A 22,576-nucleotide genomic window follows, 5' to 3' on the forward strand; every position below is an offset into this window, starting at 1 on the left:
TTAACATGGTCACCAGGTGAGGCTCTTGGTACATGGATTGGGTGTGTTTGGTGCCAAAAACTGTTTTTACTGACCTTCACACATTAAGCTGTGTCTTAACTTGGGGTTTCTCTCATTTGACATTTTCCCTCTGGAATCTCCTTGTCCCCTTTGTCTACCTGGCAAATACCTCCCATCTTTTAAATCTCGGTGTGAAGTGCGATGGTTTCCTGGACGTCTTCCTGACTCTCCTCAGGTAGAACTGACTCTTCTCTCCACTCTGGCGCCATCTTTACACTCAGCATCTGTAACAATTAGTTCCATATAAGCAGGCAGTGATCTTCCCCTATACTCTGAGCTGCTTGAGGGTAGAGTCATGTTTTAATGTCTGAATACTGGGTCAAGTATAATGATGGAGAATTAGTGCTCAATGGACTTGCTAATTGACTGACTGACTGAATGAATGAATGAATGAATGAATGAAGGTTGGTCATGTAAACTAAAATATATGCTTTTATGAAAAGTATCTTTTTATCAATATATTAACCAAAGGGAACCTGTTTTCCAAATATCATAAGCAATAATTCATAGGCAACTCAGGTTATTTAAGAATAGTATATACAACTGCATAGAAGAAAAGGGAACAAGAAGGAAATGAGGATAGTTTTGTTCCAGAATTGCTCTGGGGACAGTAGAATGGACTCTTCTCCAGTGTAGCCAAGCTCTTCTAGGTAGTGGAGAGGTGTAATCAAGAGGTCCTCATCAGATGTGGAATCCAGGCCTGGAGCTGCTTCCTCTTAGCTTATGAATTCACTAGTGAATTAATTAACCTCCTTAGGGTTGAGTTTATTAATCAGTAAAATGTGCTTATTAGATTATATCATCTTTAAGGTTACTTCTTGTTCTGATTTTTTAAAGATAGGGGATAACGATATAATGTAACAAATTAAAATTTCAGTTCCAATCCATAAATAATTAGAATTGAGGAATAAAATATGAGTCTGGTGCACATATTAGTATTTTTCCTATTTATTGAGATTAACCAAAATCAGGGGATCTGAATACCTCCCATCCTCTTCCACAAGACTCTTCCCCTTGGGCCCTTTTTATTGCTTCAAGAGTAAGAGTAGCTTCTTTCAGAGATGGTATTGGGTATTGTTTCCACATCCTTTGAAAAGTTATAGTGTTGCTGGGGAAATGGGACCCAACGTAGGTATATTTTACTGTTGGGTAAAGAATTAAATAGATCAAAAGTCTAGAACCCGAGGCTATTCCTTTTTGATTCTCTTCCTCCCTTCCACAAGCTCTAATTGAGTACCTATAGTGTGTCAGCATATTCCAGGCCCAGGGGTGGCTGGGAGTTTTTCGGAGCCAAACAGAGCATCCCAGGAGAGCTTGGGAAGCTGGGAGTAGGTGGGCATGACTTTATGGAGAGATGGTGGAATGTCCCTCGAAAGGGCAAGGAGAGGAGCACTTCGCAGTCAGGGTCTGGAAGTCAGGACACCTGGTTTATCTCTGCCTAAGGGGGCCTGAAAAGTGAAAAGGACCATTTGAATATCTGCTCTCTTATAGAAGGACAACAAGGACTACATTTTAAACTTTATAGTATTAAGGTATGTTAAAGTCCTTTCTCCTGTTTGCAGTCAAGAGTCCCTGATATAAACTACCTATGAGACTTGTCCTGTTAGAACTAAATCTCTTGAGTGGACCACTAAGCCCATTTTATGGAGAGATGAACATAGACTTATGAGTGTGGCCAGAGCTACCCTTTCCTTCGCCCAGCTGATTGCACCAATTAGGTATCTGGGGAAGAATAATTCTGTGTGGATAGTTTATTCCTGCCCATTGGAAGAGATCTGTGCACTGAAATATCTTGGTGTTTCAAGTTTATATATCTATATAGGTATACTATATAACTATATCTGTATCTACCTGTAAAATAGAATACCTGCTATTCTTGAATCACAGCCAGAGATTTTTTTCAATCATTGGGTACTCTCATCTCTGGAAATCAGTTTCAAATCCCTGGAGGGACCCAGAGGAAGGAAAAGTAAGTTACAATATAAAAGGACAAGAGGGGCAAAGGAGAGAGCAAAGAGACTAAGAGACTAGGGCCCGAAAGTTTTGCTTATGTAAAACTCTCCATGGTGTTTCACCTGAAATGATTCCTTTTTTTCTTACATTTCTCCTCTTTCTGTTCACATCAAACTGTGGAAAATATTTTTTACTCCTTTAAAAATCATTGACATGAATGGCATCTTTCGTTTATAGTTAGTTAGTTAGCGTTCAATCTATAGTTAAGTCAAATTCTTACTTACGGAGCTAGTCTACATTTCAGAAAGAAAACAGCAATTATGTACTGCCCCTATTGTTATATAAGAATGAAAATGGAATGGGGGAAAAAAAGGATTTTCAGAATCTATTTCCCTCATTTGGTGATAGCCTTAGGCCCCAAATCTCATCTTGTGGAGCATCACCTGTCTAGCTTTAGTTTTAGTCAGCTCAATTCTATGGCTCTAAATTTCATGAAAAGCATGTTATAAACTCAAGAAATTAAATTCTCCATGGATTTATGTGGGTCTCAGAAAATGCATACTCATTACCCCCAGGGGAGCAAACGTTTCCATATCTACTGAGAATTGCTGTACATTTCTTTCTGAGAGATGAGATAAGTAAAGCCAAGAAATTTAGTTAAAAGGGTGATATCAGAGACACCCAGCCAATAATAAGACATTATTCTGAGCAGGGAGTAAAGCAATGGGAGTACAGAGGCAGGCAGTCATCAGAGATTCAACCAAGTAAACAGTTGGTGTTAAAAAATATCTATGTATATATAAAAGCCTAAGTGACCGTTATGACTGGTCGACCAGTTGCTATGACGCGCACTGACCACCAGGGGGCAGATGCTCAATGCAAGAGCTGCTCCCTGGTGGTCAGTGTGCTCCCATAGTCAATCTCCTGCTGCCTGCCAATTGCCCGTGGTCCCTCCCCCCCAGCCGGCTGGACCCGATCAACTCCTATTGGGACTGGGCGAGATGGCCCCAATTGCCTCGATTGCCAGCCAGGACAAGAGACCCCACCCATGCACGAATTTGTGCACCGGGCCTCTGGTGTGTGTGTGTGTGTCTCTGTGTGTGTGTATTTGCAAGAAGAAGGACTCTTAATTTAAAAACTAACATTCTGAAGCAATTATCCTGTCATGGTAGTGGATTTGGGTGAATGATTGTCAAATGCTAAGGTAAGGCTCTATTTCCATGTGCTTTAGATATAGGGTAAGTATGGAAGACTGCATAATAACCCCCGAAGATGTCCAAGCCCTAATCCATGCAGTCTATTAATATGTTAGTTGACATGATGAATGAGATTTTGCATATGTAATTAAATAAGAGACTTTGAAATAGGGAGATTATTCCAAATTATCTGGGTGGACCCAATGTAATTACTAGGGTTCATATTAGAGGGAGGCAGGAGGATCAGAATCAGTAGTAAGAGATGTGACAACAGAAGTGAGCCATGGGATGAAGTTGGCCTTTAGAAGAAAAAACAAACAAACAAAAAACTAGCTTATTCTTTCCTCAGAGCTTCCAGAAGGAACCAACTCCACAGATACCTTGACAAAACCTAGTGAAACTTACTAGGGACTTCCTACCTTCAGAACTTTGAGAGAATAAATATATTGTTTTAAGCAATTACTTATGTAGTAATTTGTTACAGAAACAATGGGAAGCTTTTTGTAGGTTACTGGGACTAAGGGGAATAATTAAGGGTCAAATTTTCAGTTCTTACCTACAAAGTAGGGCCTAGACTCAAGAATCAATCTATAATAATAAAAGCATAATATGCCAATTAGACCGGACAATCGAACGACCTTCCGGACGTCATTCCGGATGTACTTCCTGATGAAGCTGTGGCAGCGGGGGCCGAGGCAGAGGCAGTTAGGGGTGATCAGGCAGGCAGGCAGAGGCAGTTAGGGGTGATTAGGCAGGCAGGCAGAGGCAGTTAGGGGTGATCAGGCAGGCAGGCAGAGGGGTTAGGGGTGATCAGGCAGGCAGGCAGAGGGGTTAGGGGTGATCAGGCAGGCAGGCAGAGGGGTTAGGGGCGATCAGGCAGGCAGGCAGGTGAGCGGTTAGGAGCCAGCAGTCTTGGATTGCGAGAGGGTGCAGGCCGGGCTGAAGGAACCCCAACTCGAACCCGTGCACTAATTTTGTGCACCGGGCCTCTAGTTTATAATAATAACATTTCTTAAGTACAATGCACTTTGGAAATTGCTTTCATATACATCTTTTAGAAATAGATTACATGATCAAAAACAGATAAATAGCAACTTTTCTAGAACCCTAAGGTTTAAGGTACTTAGCTATATTTCCTAAACTCTGAACCCTAAGACAAGGATTGGTCCCAGAGTTTAGAAGGAAATAATCTCTGAGTTGTAAAGAGTTTTTGGAGGTGTGTAGAATATAGTGTTTTCTGATGGTCTTTCAGGTCATACACTTTAATTAAGAAATGTTATTATAAATTGATGTCACATTCATGAGCCGAGTTCCTACTTAATACATAAGAATTGAAAAATCTTAAATTACTTCCCTGAGTCCTAGGAACCTACACTCTTAGATGGTAATGAAGATAGTTTTCTAAAGGTCTTGAGTTGAGAATCTTTCTAAGAGACTTGAATTGCAAGTTGTTTTTCTTTGGAAATCACTAATGTTTCACAGTTATCTTTGCTAAATTCAGGAATTTAGTTAAGTTTTATGTTGCATGCATGTGTGTATGTGAGTGTATGTATGCATGTGTGTGCAGATATATATGTTTATATACATGTTTAACCCATATATACAAAGAACATAATCAACCTAGAACAATTAATTGTTATGAAAGTGATCATTCCAGTAATCATTAAATAGGAATTGGTCACAATGTTAAATACTGATAAATTATATTATATATGCACACAGAATCTTTGCATGGAGATTATAAATGAACATTAATTTCTCAAAAAATCTTTTTAGAAATTGAGTAAAAATTTTTTTTGAGATATTCAGTAGTCTTTTTAAACAACCAATTCACTGATATATCCTTAAACTTGATGTTATCATCTCCCACTACTAATATAGAATAAGGAAATATAAGTCAATATTCACAGTTCTGAAATGAATGTTATACACATTTTGGATTCATTTTAATATAGAAGGCTGGAAGCCACTGAGAATATTTTTCTAACATATTAGTTAGATTTAAAAAATACACTAGATAAGTATGTAAAGCTAAGCCATCTGCTATTATCAATCTGGTATTGCTTCTATCGGGAAGAATGTTCACAAGTTTTTGGTACCAATAGTTTTCACTTTTTCTTTATTGAATAAAAATATTAAGTAACATTAAATTCCTTCCAGGTTTTTTTAAAAATATTTTTATTAATTTCAGAGATGAAGGGAGAAGGAAAGAGAGTTAGAAACATCAGTTATGAGAGAGAATCATCGACTGGCTGACTCCTGTATGCCCTCTACCAGGGATCAAACCTGCAACCCTGGGCATGTGTCCTGACCAGGAATCGAACTATGACCTCCTGGTTCATAAGTCAATACTAAACCTCTGAGTCACATTGGCCATGTCAAGGTGTTTTTGTGTGTGTGTGTGTGTGTGTGTGTGTGTGTGTGTGTGTTTTAATAGATTGAAATCTGCTGCCTACTAGAAATAAATATATTCATCAAAATTATTTAATAAAACTCTTATAATGCAATCACTTCCTAAAAAAATCTAATTTAAAATATTTTAACATTTATTTAGATTATCCTTTATACCTAAAGATCAATAATACTGTCACAGAAAATTATAAAATATGAATTTGAATTGTAATGAGTAGAGACACAATCTTAATTAACTAGCTGAAAGTTTGTCCAAGTACAACTTAACATTTCTTTTTTATGTTCTCCCAAATGAGTGACAAATGTAAGGGACATTAGTATTTCCTTCATTCTCAGATTATCTCGTCCACTTTCAAATAGAACTCATTTATCCAGAATAAAGTTAAAAACATAAATGCCAATATATCCTAAAAAGCCTACTATAGCTTACTCTATAATAACTTTGTTGTGTAAAAAAATGTTGGACCCTGAGATTTTATCCTTAATTTAGGAGATGTTTGAAATGTTCAAAAGTGATGTACAAAGGAGACCATGTGACAAAAAGTGGGCTGAGTCACTCACTGTATGGAGATAATCAAGTAGGTAGACAGGGAACATTTGGGGAATATTTGCTTCTACCCTATGTATCTCTCCAATTTAGAGCCACTTTGAGATAAAGGAATTAAAATGATAACAATAAGAAAACTAAAGATGTTTTAGAACTCGGATACTCTGAGGCACTTAAAGTTTTTTTTTTTAGCCAAAAATTTGTAATGTCTAAGCAAAATATAGTAAAACAACTTAATAAGAGTACAACTCACATTTATAGACTTACAAAATCCCATTAGATGCAATTTCACTACTTCTAAAAGGCAAAAACATCTCTGAAATTGGTATAAATCTTATAATTTATGGTATGATATAATTTAATAAAGTGGGTTTTTTTCTTTTCTTGTCTTACCAAAAATAATGATGCATCTTAAATGATTTCTTAGATTTGAGGAATTTGGTTAAGATCAAATAAATGGCTATGGCAATGGCAGAAATAAAAGAAAAAATAGACAGATTGTTACTTTGTTAAAAATAAGAAGTGATAGCATTTAATATAAACATCAATGTCACAAAATATGTTCTTTGGACTTTTTGTTTATTTGAAGTTGAAATAAACACCAAATTATGTTTATTTGAAATAAATACAAAATTATTATAGAAACTTATCTATTTGGCACTTAAACAGTCTATGTATCAAAATCCACTGGAGCATAACAAAAACTCAGAAGACAATGGGGAAAAGGCTTTTTAAATAATGTAACCAATATCAATAAGACTGTATTTGTTTACATACTCTCTTCCCTTAGACTTCATTTACTTTTGTATTTGCAGATAATTCTAATGAATATGTTCATCTAGTTTCCAATTTATGATGAATTCATGATGGATTTGATGTAACAAATTTAAAAAGGGGCATATTGTCAACTGGCAACCTGAAAGCAAGGGAGAAAACAAGGTGCAGGGAGATGAGCCACAAAGATCAGTAGTATAGTCCTGTCCAGATCAGGTGGAATCATCTCCCATCCTCAGTAAGCCCCTAGCACAGTGATTTTCAAACAGTGTGCTGCAATAATTTTTAAAACATGCAATACCTGACTATTTAGTCAAGGGCACTAACCTCTTTTCCTTTAGATTGTTAAAAAAAAAAGAAAAGAAAAGAAAGAAAGAAATGACAACAGCCAACACAAGAATAGCCATTTGGTGTGAATGAATCAACATTATACTTTTTTTGTCAAGTCAGCAAAAAATATATATTTTTGGTGAACTGCAGAATTTTATTAATTAGTTTATATGTTCCATTAGATGAGAAAGGATGAGAATCGTTGCCTTAGGTATCACTGTTGGAATTCAGAACTCAAACTGCATGCCATGTTAGGTTGAGCCCAAGTTCAACAAGCAAAGGCTAAGGTACTCTCTGTATATCCTATTCATGGGGTTGAGATTGTGTGTAATCCACACAGAATTTTAGATGTCTTGGTGCTTAAAGAGTTTGAGCATCAGAGGGTAATTCATCTTTGAAAGACATCACTAAGCAGGATTTTCTCTTCCTCTTATTGGTATTAATGTCTGTATATCTATGTATGTATCCAACTTATTAATACTTTCAATAAACAAATATTTTATTGAGCACTGACTCTGCCTAGCACCATGTTAAGCACTGGGCATGTGGCAGTAGACAAATGAGACAAAATATGTTCTCTCAGAGGCTTATATTTTAAGAGCAAGATAATCCAAATAAATAAAGGAAATGTACAGAATTTTAAATAGTTGGGAGTGCTAAGTAGAACTGGAAAGCAGGGAAGGAAGAAGGGATTGACTGTGTTTGGAGGTTGCTATTTTAAATAGATTTGTTAGAGAAGATCTCACCTGAGATGATAATATGTAAGCAAAGGACTGAAGGAAGTGAGAATCTCATGGAAGATCAAGTATAAATGTCCTGCCATAGGAGCATGCCCGATGGTTTGAGGAATAGCAACTGGTGAATAAAAAGAAAAAAGTAGAGCCCAGCCATTATAGCTCAATGATTGAGCATCGACCTATGTTCAGCTCATCATTAGGGCACATGCCCTGATGGGCTCGATCTCCAGTAGGGGGCGTGCAGGAGACAGCCGATCAATGATTCTCTTTCATCATTGATGTTTCCATCTCTCTCCCCCTTTTCCTTTCTCTCTGAAATCAACAAAAATATACTTAAAAAAAAAAGAAGAAAGAAGTAGAAATATCAGATACCAAATGAAGGCACATGTGAAATGCAAATTATACTGGGCACTAGAGGCCCGGTGCACATACTCGTGCACCAGTGGGGCCCCTCAGCCTGGCCTGCACCTTCTCACAATCCAGGACCCCTCAGGGGATATTGGACTGCCGGTTTCGGCCTGATCCCCGCAGGCCAGGCCGAGGGACCCCACTGGTGCACACATCCGTACACCCGGCCCTCTAGTATGCATATAAGATCTTTGGTTAATCTCTTCCCGCCCTCCCCTCTCCCTCCTTCCTTCTGAGATTCATCAGTCTGTTTCCATGTTTCCATGCCTGTGCATTGAGTGCCTGCCCCCTGGTGGTCAGTGCACACCATAGCTACCAGTCAAACGGTCTAACTGTTGCTTAGGCTTTTATAGAGATTGTAGTTACTGTGAGGTTTTAGGTTTCTATTGAGGTATAGGATTTTGAGCAGTAGTGCGATATCTGATTTATTTCTTCAACACGTTAGCCACAGAACTGAGGGCATATCGAAGAAAAGCAAGGTTGGATCCAAAGAGACCAATCAGGTAGCTCTTGTGATAGTCTACATGATGATGGCCAGCAGAAGTGGAGATGGTGAGAAATAATAATATTTTAAAGACAGAGATATTGCTGAGGAATTACATATGGGATATTAAAGAAAGAAATGAGATTAGTACCTTGTCAAAGTTTTGGGCCTGAGGAACGAGAAGATTGGAGTTGTCATTCCAGAGATGGGAGGATTGAAGAAGACCAGGTTTGAGAAAGAAGAATGAGAATTCAATCTTGGCTAAGTGAGGCATGAGATGCTCACTAGACATCTTCACAGAGATGTCAATGAAGGACTTGGTCATTGATAAAAGGAAGACCTGAGTGATGCAGAGTTAAGTGATTACCAGTAGCTATTATCTACTGAATTAGCACTTTGTGGAGAGCACTGCTTTAAGTGTTTTACATATATGTTCTCATTTAATCCTCATAATAGCCTTACATTATTATGGCAGCTTTACAGAAGAGGAAATTGAGACCTAGGTTTAAATGGATTGCTCAAAGACACACAGTTAAGGTTATGATTCCCTTACTCCAGTTGTGTTTTTATCAAGTTTTATATTACCAAGAGGGGTATGGACAAGGGGCAATAAAGATGTCCAGGCAGAGGGAACAACATATGCAAAGCAGAGGGGCCAAAGGGAGCATGACATCTTCAGGAGACCTGAAAGTACAGAGAAGTAGTCAAATAATCAGCTTATCGCAAACTCATGCTTTTGTGGTACATTACAGTTTAGACCTGTTTTCTCATAGGTCACATATTAATCTCTGTAAGGAAGGAAAATGCTTTTATTACCAGTATTCAATGAGTAGGGAAGTAGACTTACAGAATGGAGTTTATAAATTTAGTGAATGATAAACTAAGGTTTGAACTTGGACTCTTTCACCAAAATGTGAAGTAATTTTTAAGTTTCTGATTGTTTTAAGTCTTACCATCTACCCATTTAGGAGGTGAGAAAATATACATGAGAATACATATATTTTGATATTGAAAATTGGAAAAAAAATTACAAAATAGAAATGAGTGATCTGGAAGATAATAAAAATAATAGCTGTCATTTTGGAGCACTTAGGATGTGCCAAACACTGTACTAGGATCTCTACATTCACTTACTAAATTTGATCTCACCAAAGTTGAAAAGGAGATTCTATTAGGATCTTCATTTTAGAATGAAGGCATTGAAGCTGAGAGAGAATAAAGCAACTTGCTATAGTTGTTTTATCATATGGCCAGGCAGCAGCAGAATCAAGACATGAACCAAGACTGTCTCAAATCAGAGTTCGGACTCCTCCTAACCGGTTGGTCAGCAGCCACTCTACCTGGGTAGTACTTCATTTTTGTTGTTGTTGTTTTCAAGTCAGTGGTGAAATTAACAACTGCAAGGAGCTTCTCGTGAGTGAGAAATTACTTTCTAAGTGTGGATTTGTGTTCATCCACCCTGAACGGCTTTTCACTCTAGTTTTGCACAGGCTTTTATCACAGCTTAAGACAGCAGATGGCTCTCTTGCGTTTTCTTTCTATTACCTCTATCTGTAAACAACAGTGTTTTGGGAAGGTAAAAGGGAAACGCAGGGATTAAGCTAAAAAAAAAAAAAAAAAAAAAAGACCTTGATTATCCCATGCTGCCCCCACTCCAAGCTTCCTTAAAAACAGGAAACCACGTAAAATAGAAACGACTGCTCAAAGCTTATGAAATTCACAGTCTGAATAGAAGCCCTGAGACTGAGGAGTCCGCTGTTTTAGGCGCTGCACCAGGTGGTCGGAATGCATCAGGAAAGAAAGAGTATTTCTCGGTTATCAAAAAACTGAAAGGCTTTGTGCTCCAAGGTGTGTGTTATTAATGTCAGTTAAACTGTGGGGATTAATTCCCTTTCCTTCTGGGGGGCGGCGGGGAGGGGGAAGAAAAATGGTAGGTAGCGCTCTTTAGGGAGGACAATTTCAGAGACTGAGGACAAAGCTCCTACCCTGGGGGGAACTTGCTTCTGTTCTGAGAGCTGTGGCTGGGGCGGGATCCCTGTCCGTGGTGCTGAACCACAGCCTTGTCTATAGGTTGCTGGGACAATAAAGGAGCCCAACCCCCCCACCCCCCCCCCCACCCCGAAATTATCCAAACCAAGGAATTGGAGAGACTGCAATGTAAGAAAATGCCTGGAAATAAAATAACTAAAACAGCTATAATAGTACCAAGCTTAATCTCACTCTGTTCAAATTACTATAATAGCCACATATAAAGACAAAAAGGAACAACCTTGCAAAGTAGACTGGGATATGTTGATTGAGGGAGTTGTACTATATTTAACAGGCCAATATACTTAACATTTTGCTTCTTTGAAAAACTCACCAGTGGCTTTAGGCAAATATGTTTGCTTTAATTGTAAAGTCATTTGAATATTCGAAGCCATAACATCCTAAATGTCCTAATGACCTGTCTTCAATAATGGAAGGCAGGAGTAGCTACTCTTCATGTTCAATTGGACTTATTTTAGTGGATTTTAAAAAAGACATACTTTAGTAGCCTTTTATTAGAGGTATCCATCTCTGCAGATGGCCTTTTTAAGAAGGGGCATGACCACACAACTTTAATACATACTTAGTAAAAATGTAAGAACAAAGATATGTAAAACAGAAAATAAAGTGATAGAGATAGAGCAAAATAGCTAATACATCCCTTTTCCTCATTTTTACTATCTCATGGTGATTAGGGATTATAAATTTCTGGCAAAATTACTCCTACATATTTCTTTCTTCTTCTTCTTCTTCTTCTTCATTTTGTTAATCCACACTGAGGATATTTTTTCCATTGATTTTTAGAGTGTGGAAGGGAGGGGGGAGGAGAGAGAGAAACATCGATGGGAAAGAGACTCATCCATGGGTTGCCTTCCACACGCGCCCCGACCAGGACCAGAGGTGGAACCTGCAACCCAGGTATTGCCCTTGGCGGGAAATCGATCCTGGGCCCCTTTTGGTGCATAGGCCTATTCTCTGTCCACTGAGCCACACAGGCCAGGGCCCTATTCCTTTTAATACTGTGGTTATTTTGTGGATATAACAAGAGAGGGAAAAGAAGCTAACAGAGTATGTTCTTTAATGTTAAATATGATATACACGGTCCTGACTGCTTTGGACCCAAATCTACATGTACTCCCTTTACATTAAATGATCTTCCCCAAAGGAGACTTGTTAGCAACAATGGAGTGAATAGGACAAAGACCAGCTCAGCAGTAATTACTTGCGTGGCGAGAATGTGGGAAAGTTCTGTAGAGGAGAAGGTGTCTAGCCTCTCTGTCATCAGCCCTTGGCTGCATTTCTTTCATTGGCCTGGTTGCAAGTCCTTGTAGTACTTTGCTGCTTATTCCTGAAACAAAGAGAAAGTGTGCGCTGGCTCAAAACTGCTCCCTGGGTTGCTTTTAGACGGTGCCTCTTCACTCCAGCTCTAAAGCAGTTACCAGAGAATTGATTGCTACAAGTCTCTGACTACCAAATGAGTCTCCTTTCCTCCATTCTTCACTCTGGACGGTGAGAAGTCTAGTCTGGCATTCCTTTTCTCCATCTCCCTGTAATGACAAGCAAAGCAGCTAAGAGGGGAGAGGAAAAGGTAAGAAGCCACATTAGCAAAAGCTACACTCGGTCTGTCACTCAGAGTGTATCCTAGAAACCATGGATCTGTCTCATCCAAGCGTGAAGTGTTTTCTTTTTCCTCCCCCCACCCCAAAACCTCCTTTCCTAGGGTGCCTTCCACTGGATCCCTTCCTCGAGGGCCTTCAGATTTTCAGTTATCGAAGACAGAACACCGCGGGGGCCACAGACAGGGACTCAGGGAGGGGAAGCAGCTTGTTGTACATGAATTTCAGACACAGTCCACCTGGTTTTGCCCTCTCACAGAGTTTCTTTGTCCAGAGACACAAAGTCGGGAGCTCAGTGTGGACTGTCCTTCAGTCTGGCGGCTTTTTGTTGCCATCGGGATACTGTGACATGCTCCCCCACCCTTAACATTTCCGCTGTGACTTCTTCAGTTTTCCTTAGGCTTTTATCCTGTCCAGCTGCTGTTTTGTAGCAACCACAGGGGGCTCTCCCTCTAAGTGCCAGAGAGCAGGTTTGGAAAGGGGTCTTCCGTCACTTTGCCACATCTTCTCACCTTCCCCATCCTCCCTCCTTTTTGCTCCGTGTTGCCTTTTCAAAATGACAAGCCTACCCTTCCTGGCAGCAGAAGGGAGAGTGCAGCAAGTTTGGGTGGACTAGGTAAAGACTGGAGGCGCCTCCCTCCTCAGGACACGCTCTCCTCCCTCCCAGCCTCTCCGCTTCCTCCTCCTCCTTCCCTGGGTGGGGTGGCTTTGGTGCCAGAGGGATGACTGGGGAGGGCGGAAACCACCTCCCCCTTCAACCGAAGCTCAGAGTTTCTGTGAACCGGGAGATCCAGAAGCCCCGGCTAGGCCACTGACGCCTCGGAAACCTAGGAGTTTGATCTAAGAAAAAGCGCGGCGATAATTCCTTCAGTTCCATCTGCTTTGGCTCAACCTCTTAGCACCACACCTCTTGCAATCCATTTTTTAGCTGTCTTTATTGTTAATAATATTTTTTTTAACCTAGTATTATCGATGCATACTTTTCTTTCCTTCCTGAAGAGAGGAGGGGGACGTGAGGTGGGGGTAGTGGATGGCCACGAAGCGCTTTGATTAGAGATCTTCAAGGAGAAGATTGCTTTCTCCAGATGCTGATTTTCAAAGCACTTGACAATCACCGGCAGAACCCCAGAGCGGGCGGCGGCGGCGGCGGCGCCGGCGGCGGCACCGGACCCGGGGCAGCTCCAGCCAGAAGCTGAGTCCTACTCCAGGAGCACAGATCCGACGGACTCGCCGGGTCCCAGCCGGGACCCGCCTCCCTCCCGTGCCCTGGAAGAAGGCGGCGAGTTCCACCGCCTGCCGAGAAGGTGGGCAGGGCAAAAAGGCAGCGCGAGTGGCGGTGGCGGTGCCCGGGAGGGCTCCGGCGTCGTGCGGTGACCGCGGCGGCCGCCACCTCAAACCCACTCCCGGCTCCGGCGCGGCCAGAAACCTGCGGACCGGACCTGGACCTCGGGCTCCTCGGGCTCGCCCCGCCGCGCCCAGGGCGCATCTGCGCACCTGGCCCCGCGACCGGTGGAGAGGACCATGGGTCCCAGTCGGGACTGAGCGCCCCGACCCGTCTCCCCAGCCCCTCCGGCTTCCCCCATCCGCCTCCCCGAGGGTGAGCCGGGGTCCGCGCCGCCTCTTCCCTCTCCCGCGCCCCCCAGCTCCCCTCCCCTCGGCCCGCCACCTCCTCCGGACCCGTTCCCGAGCCACCATGGCTGCGGCCATCGCCAGCGGCTTGATCCGCCAGAAGCGGCAGGCTCGGGAGCAGCACTGGGACCGGCCTTCCGCCAGCAGGAGGCGGAGCAGCCCCAGCAAGAACCGCGGGCTCTGCAACGGCAACCTGGTGGATATTTTTTCCAAAGTACGCATCTTCGGTCTCAAGAAGCGCAGGTTGCGGCGCCAAGGTCTGTGTGGGTCACTGTTGGGTGGTGCACCCTCGGATCTCCCCATCTCCCCGCCTGCATGGACCTCTCGGGGGGGCTTCCCCTTTCCTCCATTAGCCTCCCAGTCTCTCCCCCCCCCCCCCCCCCCCCGAGTCTCCCTGACCAGCGCTCTGAGCGCCTTCTGACCGCGGGAGCCGGGAACCTGCTCCCAGGCAACCTGTAGCCCCTGAGAACTCAGCCCCGCCAGGAGCCGGCCAGGTGGCCCGCTCTGCCCGCTGCCTCTTGAGTCTCATTGGAGCTGGGTTCCAGAGACAGGCATTCTGCTCCGGAGGGGCTTGGTTCCCCCCCCCCCCCGGGGAGAGAGTCTGACTCCAGAACCCTGGGGCAAAGATCTCTGCTGCGACCCCTGGGGTCGCGCTGGCTGCTTCCAGTCTGATTGGGGGGGTGTCAGGAATTTGTGTGTGTGTCTGACCTCAGCTGGTTCCCCCAGGTTGTCTGGAAACCTCCTTGGCTCCTAGACCTGCATGAAATGGGGTGATCCCCACAGTGCCCTCCGCAGGGGCTGGTGTGAGAGAAGTGTGTGAAGGGTGTACGTGTGTGAACCAAGGGCTAGTTCCGTTGGGATTTAGGGGAAGCTGCCCAACCTGCGGCATTGAGCCCTCCCAAGCCCCTGAGTCACACCTTCAGAGAGGGGCGCAGCCTAAGGAAGGATGAGTCTTAATTAGAGGATTGGCGAGGTACACATCCCCCCTATGTGTCGGTGTTAATTCAAGGACTTGCCAATTACGTGAGGCAAACCTAGCAGTTACTACACTTCAGATGACTACTGTCGCTGCCATGCCATGCCTTAAAAATATAGGAATAACTAGTGCCCAGCATGACCTTCTTTTGCTACCTTTGAAATGTCAGGGTCTGAGAAAGCAACTCACTGAGGAGCCAGAGAGCCCAGCGGCTTTTGTTCATCTCCACATCCAGTTGCTAAGGGCGGTTGCTTTGAGAGGAGCATGTGGGGTGTTCTGTGGGAGAAATGGGGATTGCTTGCTTTTCATAACTATGTGGGCTTGTCAGGAAACATCAAAGGATATATTTACGTTAATAGGAGTATATGTTTGCCCAGCACATTGTATTCTCAGTTCCCAGCTGTATTTGTTTTAAATGTCCTGTTGTTCCAAAGACAGGAGAAGAGAAGCATATGTTATACATGTGAATCTATGTGAGTGTTCCACACATTTACAGATTTATGACCAAAAGTTTTAATGCTCTTTTTTTTTTTTAAAAAAAAGGCTAAGCTAAATATTTTTCAAGGACATTACCTTATTGTCACAATAAGAAATTGGAGGTTACTTGCTCTTAGAATCAAGCTTAAAAAATTTTGAGAAATATAACAGTGGCTGTGTGAAGGGAGATAAAATTATATGAAAGTAATAATTATATGAATGCAATAATTATATAAATATAATAATTATATAAATATAAGACTTTTAAAAGTAAAATAAAAAATTAATAAATCTAATACTTTTAGATGAAGTTTTTGGGGACAATATTTTTAGAACAGTGTAGAAGCTATTAAGAAAAAAATGGATTTTAATTTTCCACTTTAGCTTAGAGCTTTATCCAACAAAACTTTGTATTAGAAGACCCACTTGACTATTTTAAATATTTTTGATCCATGGAGGGTCATGTTATCGTAGCTTAAAGTGTTTGCTTCTCCCCTTATTTCATCAGATTATCTTTTAGAACACAGTTCTCAGCAGGTAGAGCTACAAATTTGCCATCTACTTGAAGTAAACAAACATACTCCCTTCTAGATAAGATTATTTTAATATAAACAATGATTAAAACTTATTGTGTGTTTCTTTAAATACACAACCAGTAGATTATTTTATAAATACATACAGTAAATGTTTTGTGTCATATTGGGTGATGGAGGGTTTGTTTTACACTTTAGAGTCTTAAGATGGCATTATACTTTTTCCCAGATATAGTAAGACAGCTGAGCTTCCCAGTAGTCTGTTTCACCATTTCAACCATGACTGCACCCTTGGTATTCATGAGTTAAAAGTGATATACATGCCTCAGTGATCTGTAAGAAAAATATACTTGAGGTCACTTTTACTATCTTATTTTTTTATGGGAGAATGGAAAATAAGATAGGTGGAAGGAAATTACATCAGAACCTCTTTTTTTATCCTCTTTATATTTCTTATATATAAACAAATATATCAGTGAAGAAAAATATAGCTATATCTCTTGAGTATTGGAAAGAAATTATTTTCTTTTTTTTAAAATATATTTTATTGATTTTTTACAGAGAGGAAGAGAGAGGGATAGAGAGTTAGAAACATCGATGAGAGAGAAACATCGATCAGCTGCCTCTTGCACACCCCCTACTGGGGATGTGCCCGCAACCAAGGAACATGCCCTTGACCGGAATCGAACCTGGGACTCTTGAGTCCGCAGGCCGAGGCTCTATCCACTGAGCCAAACCGGTTTCGGCATTTTCTTATTTTTAATTTAAGCAAAAGAAATATTAGAAGTTTATAGTATGTAAATTATATATTAATATACTTATATGAATTTATATTATATATAATTATTTTAATGTTTTATTAAATACTCTTGGAAATATTTTTATTCAAATTTACCTTTTCCTCCAATACTCATTCTTTGCATAGGTATCACCCAAGGAATTTTTAAAAATCTATTTTGTAAATTTAAAGATACAATTTTTAGGTGGGACAACACTGTATATCTTCATATTTGAAAATCATTAATTTGACAAATAGTTATTGAGTCTTTATGATATGTCAGGTCTGTTTCAGGTATTATATGTAAAGCAGCGAATAGAACAGATGAAGTTCCTTCCATCATAGAGCTTACAAATGCGGGGTAGGAAGTTATTGCAACTGGAAATGAAGGAATTACAAAACTCAAAGTCCTATAAAGCATAAAGAGGGCTGAGGTAGAGATCCATGAGGAGAGGGACTTAATCAGAACCAATAGTTCTGATTAAGTTCTGATGGGCCACATTGAGAGTAACAGGTTGAGGGCTGACCTCTGAGATGGATACAAAGATTTCAAGAGTAATGTGTGTGTATGTGTGAAGACTATGATGTGGCAAACATCTTAGCCTGTTGGGAGAAGCAAAGGAGGTGTGGAAACTAAGTGCACTTTCATCTTCTATCATAGTCCATTTTGGCTGAATTTTATATTTTGACTGAAGTTTACATTTTGACATGCAAATACAAATACATTTTACATTTTGACAAATGGAATAAAAGAGTAAGTTCATATTTTGTCGGTTTGGGAAGGGTAATACACATTCTTAAGTGTAGATTTTTTTTTTCTTATTTTTAATGCTTCTTTAAGTAGTAATTAAATCAATGTGAACAGTATGACTTATTCACTTATGCCCTTTTGGGTAGAGCCCTATCCCCCACTCTGATCACCTCCAACCCCTATAAAAGAGTGATTTTTGTACCAGTTGAGTACCAGTTGTACCATTTTGTATTTATAAAGGACAGGAATTTGCAAGGTGACATTTTGTGGTTGTGTGGGCACCATGACTCTATCCCACTTTTCCAGATTCCTCTCTCTCTATCCTTCCCCTGCCTACTTGGTCCAAGCACCATTCAGATTCCCCTAATTAGCCACATGATTGCAAATCCCTGTGCTTTTGTTTGTGCTTTATTTTGTGCATAGAATCTTCGGTCTTCCATCTTCACCTGTTGAAATTATCCACATTTCTTAAAGCTTGGACAAAATGCCATCTCCTCTGAGAAGTATTTGCTCGTTGAAGATAAGTAAAAATAATATTCCTGTGGCATTTTATACCTCACTAAAGCTGTTTAACCCAGCACATATTTTCAATAGGTTGTAGTTAGGAGCAAGTTTATGTTACCTGCACTTTATAGACTTTCAAATATTGATTGAATGTCTGCCATGCTCTAGACACTCATCATTGACCTTGAATTGAAGTGAATTAAGAAAGGTCAACAGGCGGAAAGCTAAAAAACAAGTCCTTGAATCACAGTGCTCTATATGGGCCATTTTAGAAATATACTTTTAAAACTTTTATATCTTTTTACTTTCCCTAAATATATACCTATGTAATTTATCCCATTTTTAAAGAATTAGGAAGTGATTATATAGTTGGAAGTTATTCTAAAAAATGCAAGAATATGACCAACCTCATTTTAAGACTTAATTCATAATAATATATATGTAGCTATACGCTAAATTAACTAAAGAAAGAAGGCACAAGGCAACAAACAATAGTTTTATTATTTGAATCCTAACAAAAAAAATAAAACTAAAATAGAAACTGCATTCAATGATGGATAATGAACATGTTATCCTAAAGTGTTACATTTTTATTGTGAGTTTTTAAACTAAGCAAGAACCTTCATTACCTATAGGATAATAACCTTTCCAAATCTTCAGTACGGCTAATGCAGTTGCTTCTTGCAATCTACTTGTTTGGGCTACTGTATAGGAACCATGGTATCATGTGTCATTTGTTTTCAAGTTATTCTGTACTATAAAAAGCACAAGTGCATCACACCAATAAAAACAAAACTGCTTTGCTCCAGTGTGCTAATGAAACCCATCAGCTATCCTAAAAAAAGTGGTCTTCCTTCCTATAAGGTACTGGATAAGGCAGTACTTGTCTACCTCTCAGAGAGTAATCAACAGCAGAGAGTCTTCAAAAAGCCACCTTTCTTTGTGCTACTGCTGCAGAGCTATTACCATGTGAAAATACAAAGACCAAGTGGATATGTTGGCTGTTTAGGTAAAAATAAAACAAGATGATATTTTTCCCCAAAGGATCACGCTTCTTTTCTTTTGGAAGTGTATTGTTTAGCTTTTTAAGTAAGGCCAATTTGTGGGCGTCTTCTTCTATATCCTTTGATAATACCTGTTGCTAACTTTTTGATAAACAGAGTTGTATTATTTGTTAGTAGTATTAAGGTAAGACAAAATTATAGTTTTTCTAAATTGAAATGTCCATTTTTTAAAAACAAGGGTATTTTGTTAAATGCAGGGTTTCTAAGTGAGAGACTTTATGAGAATACTGGTAAATAAAATAATGTTAAAGATTTTTAGAGATGCTGTCCTTGCTTGCTTATGTATATTTTTTGAGGTTTACTTTTCATGATTTCAGCATTCCACATCTTCTACCGGCTTCTGAAATGGTTAATGCCACAGTGGTGCAATAACTTCAGAAGTGGTGTGATAAGTAAAATGAATCTTTAAGATAGCTAGTAGGTTAGGTACATTGTTAGGTTAAGTAAGATGGCTTGCTTTGGGTTGTTTCAGATTTAGAGACTAAATTGAGTTTACATATATTGAGAAAATAGTATTGCTAGCTGGTGAAGATATCCTTTGGCATTTCTTAATATAAGATTTTAGAAGAACAAACTCCTCCAAAGCCACGCTCCTGGTTACCAGTATTAGTCACAGGTTTCACTTTATATTTCAAACTGGAGGCCCGATGCACAAAATTTGTGCAAGGGGCTCGGCTCTTGCAGCCCTGGCTGCCTCATGGCCCTGGCTGCCTCGTGGGCCCACGGCCCTGTGCACTGGTTATTCCCGAATGTCATTCCAGAAGGTTGTTCCAGAAGGTCGTTCCGCAGTCCGGTCTAATTAGCATATTGGCTCTTTATTATATAGGATGAGTAGAATTATTAGTATAGTTCTGTGTTTGGCCCCCAAATTCTGTTTTTCTGTTAATAATTTTATTTTAAATAATGCTACTATAAGAATTTTTTTTCAAATACACATGAACCTCCCTCTCTTCAATGTAAAATGATGTATTCTAAATTTTATTTACTTAACTTAAAAATATTGGCAGAAACTTACAGGAAAATGTAGATGAAATATTTTTTAATCTTATTTGTTCATTTAGTTATGGAAATCTAGGTTTCTTTCTAAGTATGCTTTATATTAATTTCTCCCAAAATACTGAGGAACTTTAGCCAAAAATGACTGTGTGTTTTGATAATACCAATCCTATCTAATAAAGAGGGAATATGCTAATTGACCCTCACGCCATCGCAAAGATGGCAGCGCCCACAGCCAATAAGGAGGGAATACGCTAATTGACTTCCCCACCCTCAAAGATGGTGGCACCCACAGCCACAAGATGGCGGCACCCAGTTCCCTCAGCCCTGCCAGGGCAGCAGGCGCACAGCAAGGCTGGACCTGCCCCCAGGCAGTCCAGCCACTCCGTGTGCCTGCCTGCAGAGTCCCCCAGTCCCCTCAGCCTCCCAGCCACCCAGGGCTGGCCCGAGGTGCAGGCAAGCCTCGGATGGTGGCTGCCCAGCTGACGCCCAAGTTGCAGGCAAGCCCCAGGTGTCAGCTGCCCAGCCACCCAGGGCCGGCCCGAGGCACAGGCAAGCCTCAGATGGCGGCTGCCCAGCTGCTCAGGGCTGGCCTGAGGCACAGGCAAGCCTCAGATGGCAGCTTTCCAGCCGCCCAGGGCTGCACGAGGCTCAGATAACCAGGGTTGGCCAAGGCTTGTGCTGCTGGCAGTGGCAGCAGCAGAGGTATGATGGGGCATCGCCTTCCCCTGATCACCGGGTCACCTCCCGCCCCTGAGGGCTCCCAGACTGTGAGAAGGGGCAGGCCGAGCTGAGGGACACCCCTCCAGCGCATGAATTTTCATGCACCGGGCCTCTAGTTGTATATGTTTTTTTTTACATATTATTGTTTTAGCACTTAAGAACTAAAAAAACAAAAACAAAAACATAACCCAAACAAAAATATAATGGTACACTCAAACACATAAGAGACCATTTTAGGGGGATTGATACAATTTAGTCAATCACACTTGTTGGCATAACTAGAAAACAGCTGATTTAGAAATTTTATTTATACTGATTTCAATTTTCATTTTAAGACACTCAGATTACGTAAATATGTCACAATCTGTTTACTGGGAGTGAGAGGCTAGTAGTAGGGAGTGTTAGTAGAAATCTAGACACTTAACAAAAATATCTTATGCTAATGACTACTTTGTCATTCAGGGAAAAACTCTTTTCATAAAGCTATATTGTCTGAAATGTGTGTGTGTGTAATATGTGTTTCACCCTATGCTTTTATAGTTCTAGATATCAAGTTTAATAGGGATCCATATAGTATGAAGATGGAGGACAGCCACTTAAAAGTCATTGTCTCACAAGTGCTTGGCATATAATTAACATTCCACAAGCATTTTTTGAGTTAAAGGAAAAATCCTGTATTTCCAAGGATTTACATGTAGAAATTGCAGAAGTGATAAAGAGTGACAGCTGAGATCAGTGGGCACATTACAATGGCTATAATTGACTCAGTACGTATTAATACACTTTACCACTAATCTATATGACACTTACTGTGCATCAGCCTTTGTTCCATTGAATATTCTTTTATCCTCACAACAAACTTATGTAGTAGATACACTACACTACCATCCATGGATACATTCAATTAATCTATGATACACTAATATTCTCCATCCATCCATTTTATAAATGAGGAATCTGAATACTGCCCCCTCCCTCCTCAATTGAACAAATTGTCCAATTCCATAAAACCTCAGAGAGTTGGGCTGGGATTAAAACTCAGGTTGCCAGGCTGACTCCAGAGTACCAGCTCTTAACAAAAGCCACTTCTCAATTGCCATATTTTTTATCATCTCGATTAGTTGAGATTCATCACTATTTCATAGCCAAGGAAACTGAGGCTCAAAAAGTTTGTTTTTTCAGAAAACTTAAACCTAGCTAGTGACACAATCAGAGTTAAAAAAACAATCTGTCTGTCCTTAAATCTTATTTTCCCCACTACTTTACACTCTCAATTCTTCATGACATTGTGAACTCATAATTAATGGAATACCTGTTACCACAAGGCAAGTAGATGTTCAACATATGCTGTAGTGTAATATGTTTATTTTAAATTGAGAGTGTAAGAAGGTCTGTCTTAAAAGTAGAGACGTTTTTGTGGACTTTGGGAGTAGAGACAAAAAAGTGCTGAATTTTACCAAGCCTTTTCTGTCATAGGACTGTAGCTTTTTCCCCAAAAGTGTTTGGATGTGAGACATGTTGATAATGAATTGCAACATTGACCCAAAAATCTGAAAAGGATTAATTTAGAGTGCTTTCATTAGCTCATAATGAATTTCAT

At 40.4% G+C, this 22,576-nt stretch overlaps 1 protein-coding gene across 4 annotated transcripts in view; it reads left to right on the top strand.

Annotated features, from left to right (window-relative positions):
* The window catches only part of FGF14 (fibroblast growth factor 14), a gene marked incomplete at both ends in the record, with an annotated part of 587,184 nt that overhangs the window by 394,038 nt on the left and 170,570 nt on the right, over positions 1-22,576 (top strand). Inside the window, one exon of one of the 4 annotated variants that reach the window (XM_079779644.1) lies at positions 14,239-14,437. The exons of 2 other annotated variants lie outside the window; for them this stretch is intronic. In XM_079779644.1, the coding sequence (XP_079635770.1) occupies positions 14,239-14,437 (199 nt within the window). Of the gene's footprint in view, positions 1-14,238; positions 14,438-22,576 lie in introns of those variants that run through there. One more of the 4 variants, XM_079779645.1, reaches the window with a different exon arrangement.

The sequence above is a fragment of the Cnephaeus nilssonii genome (genome assembly GCF_951640355.1).
Source record: "Cnephaeus nilssonii genome assembly, chromosome: 8".
In the NCBI taxonomy this organism is placed as follows: Eukaryota; Metazoa; Chordata; class Mammalia; order Chiroptera; family Vespertilionidae; genus Cnephaeus; species Cnephaeus nilssonii.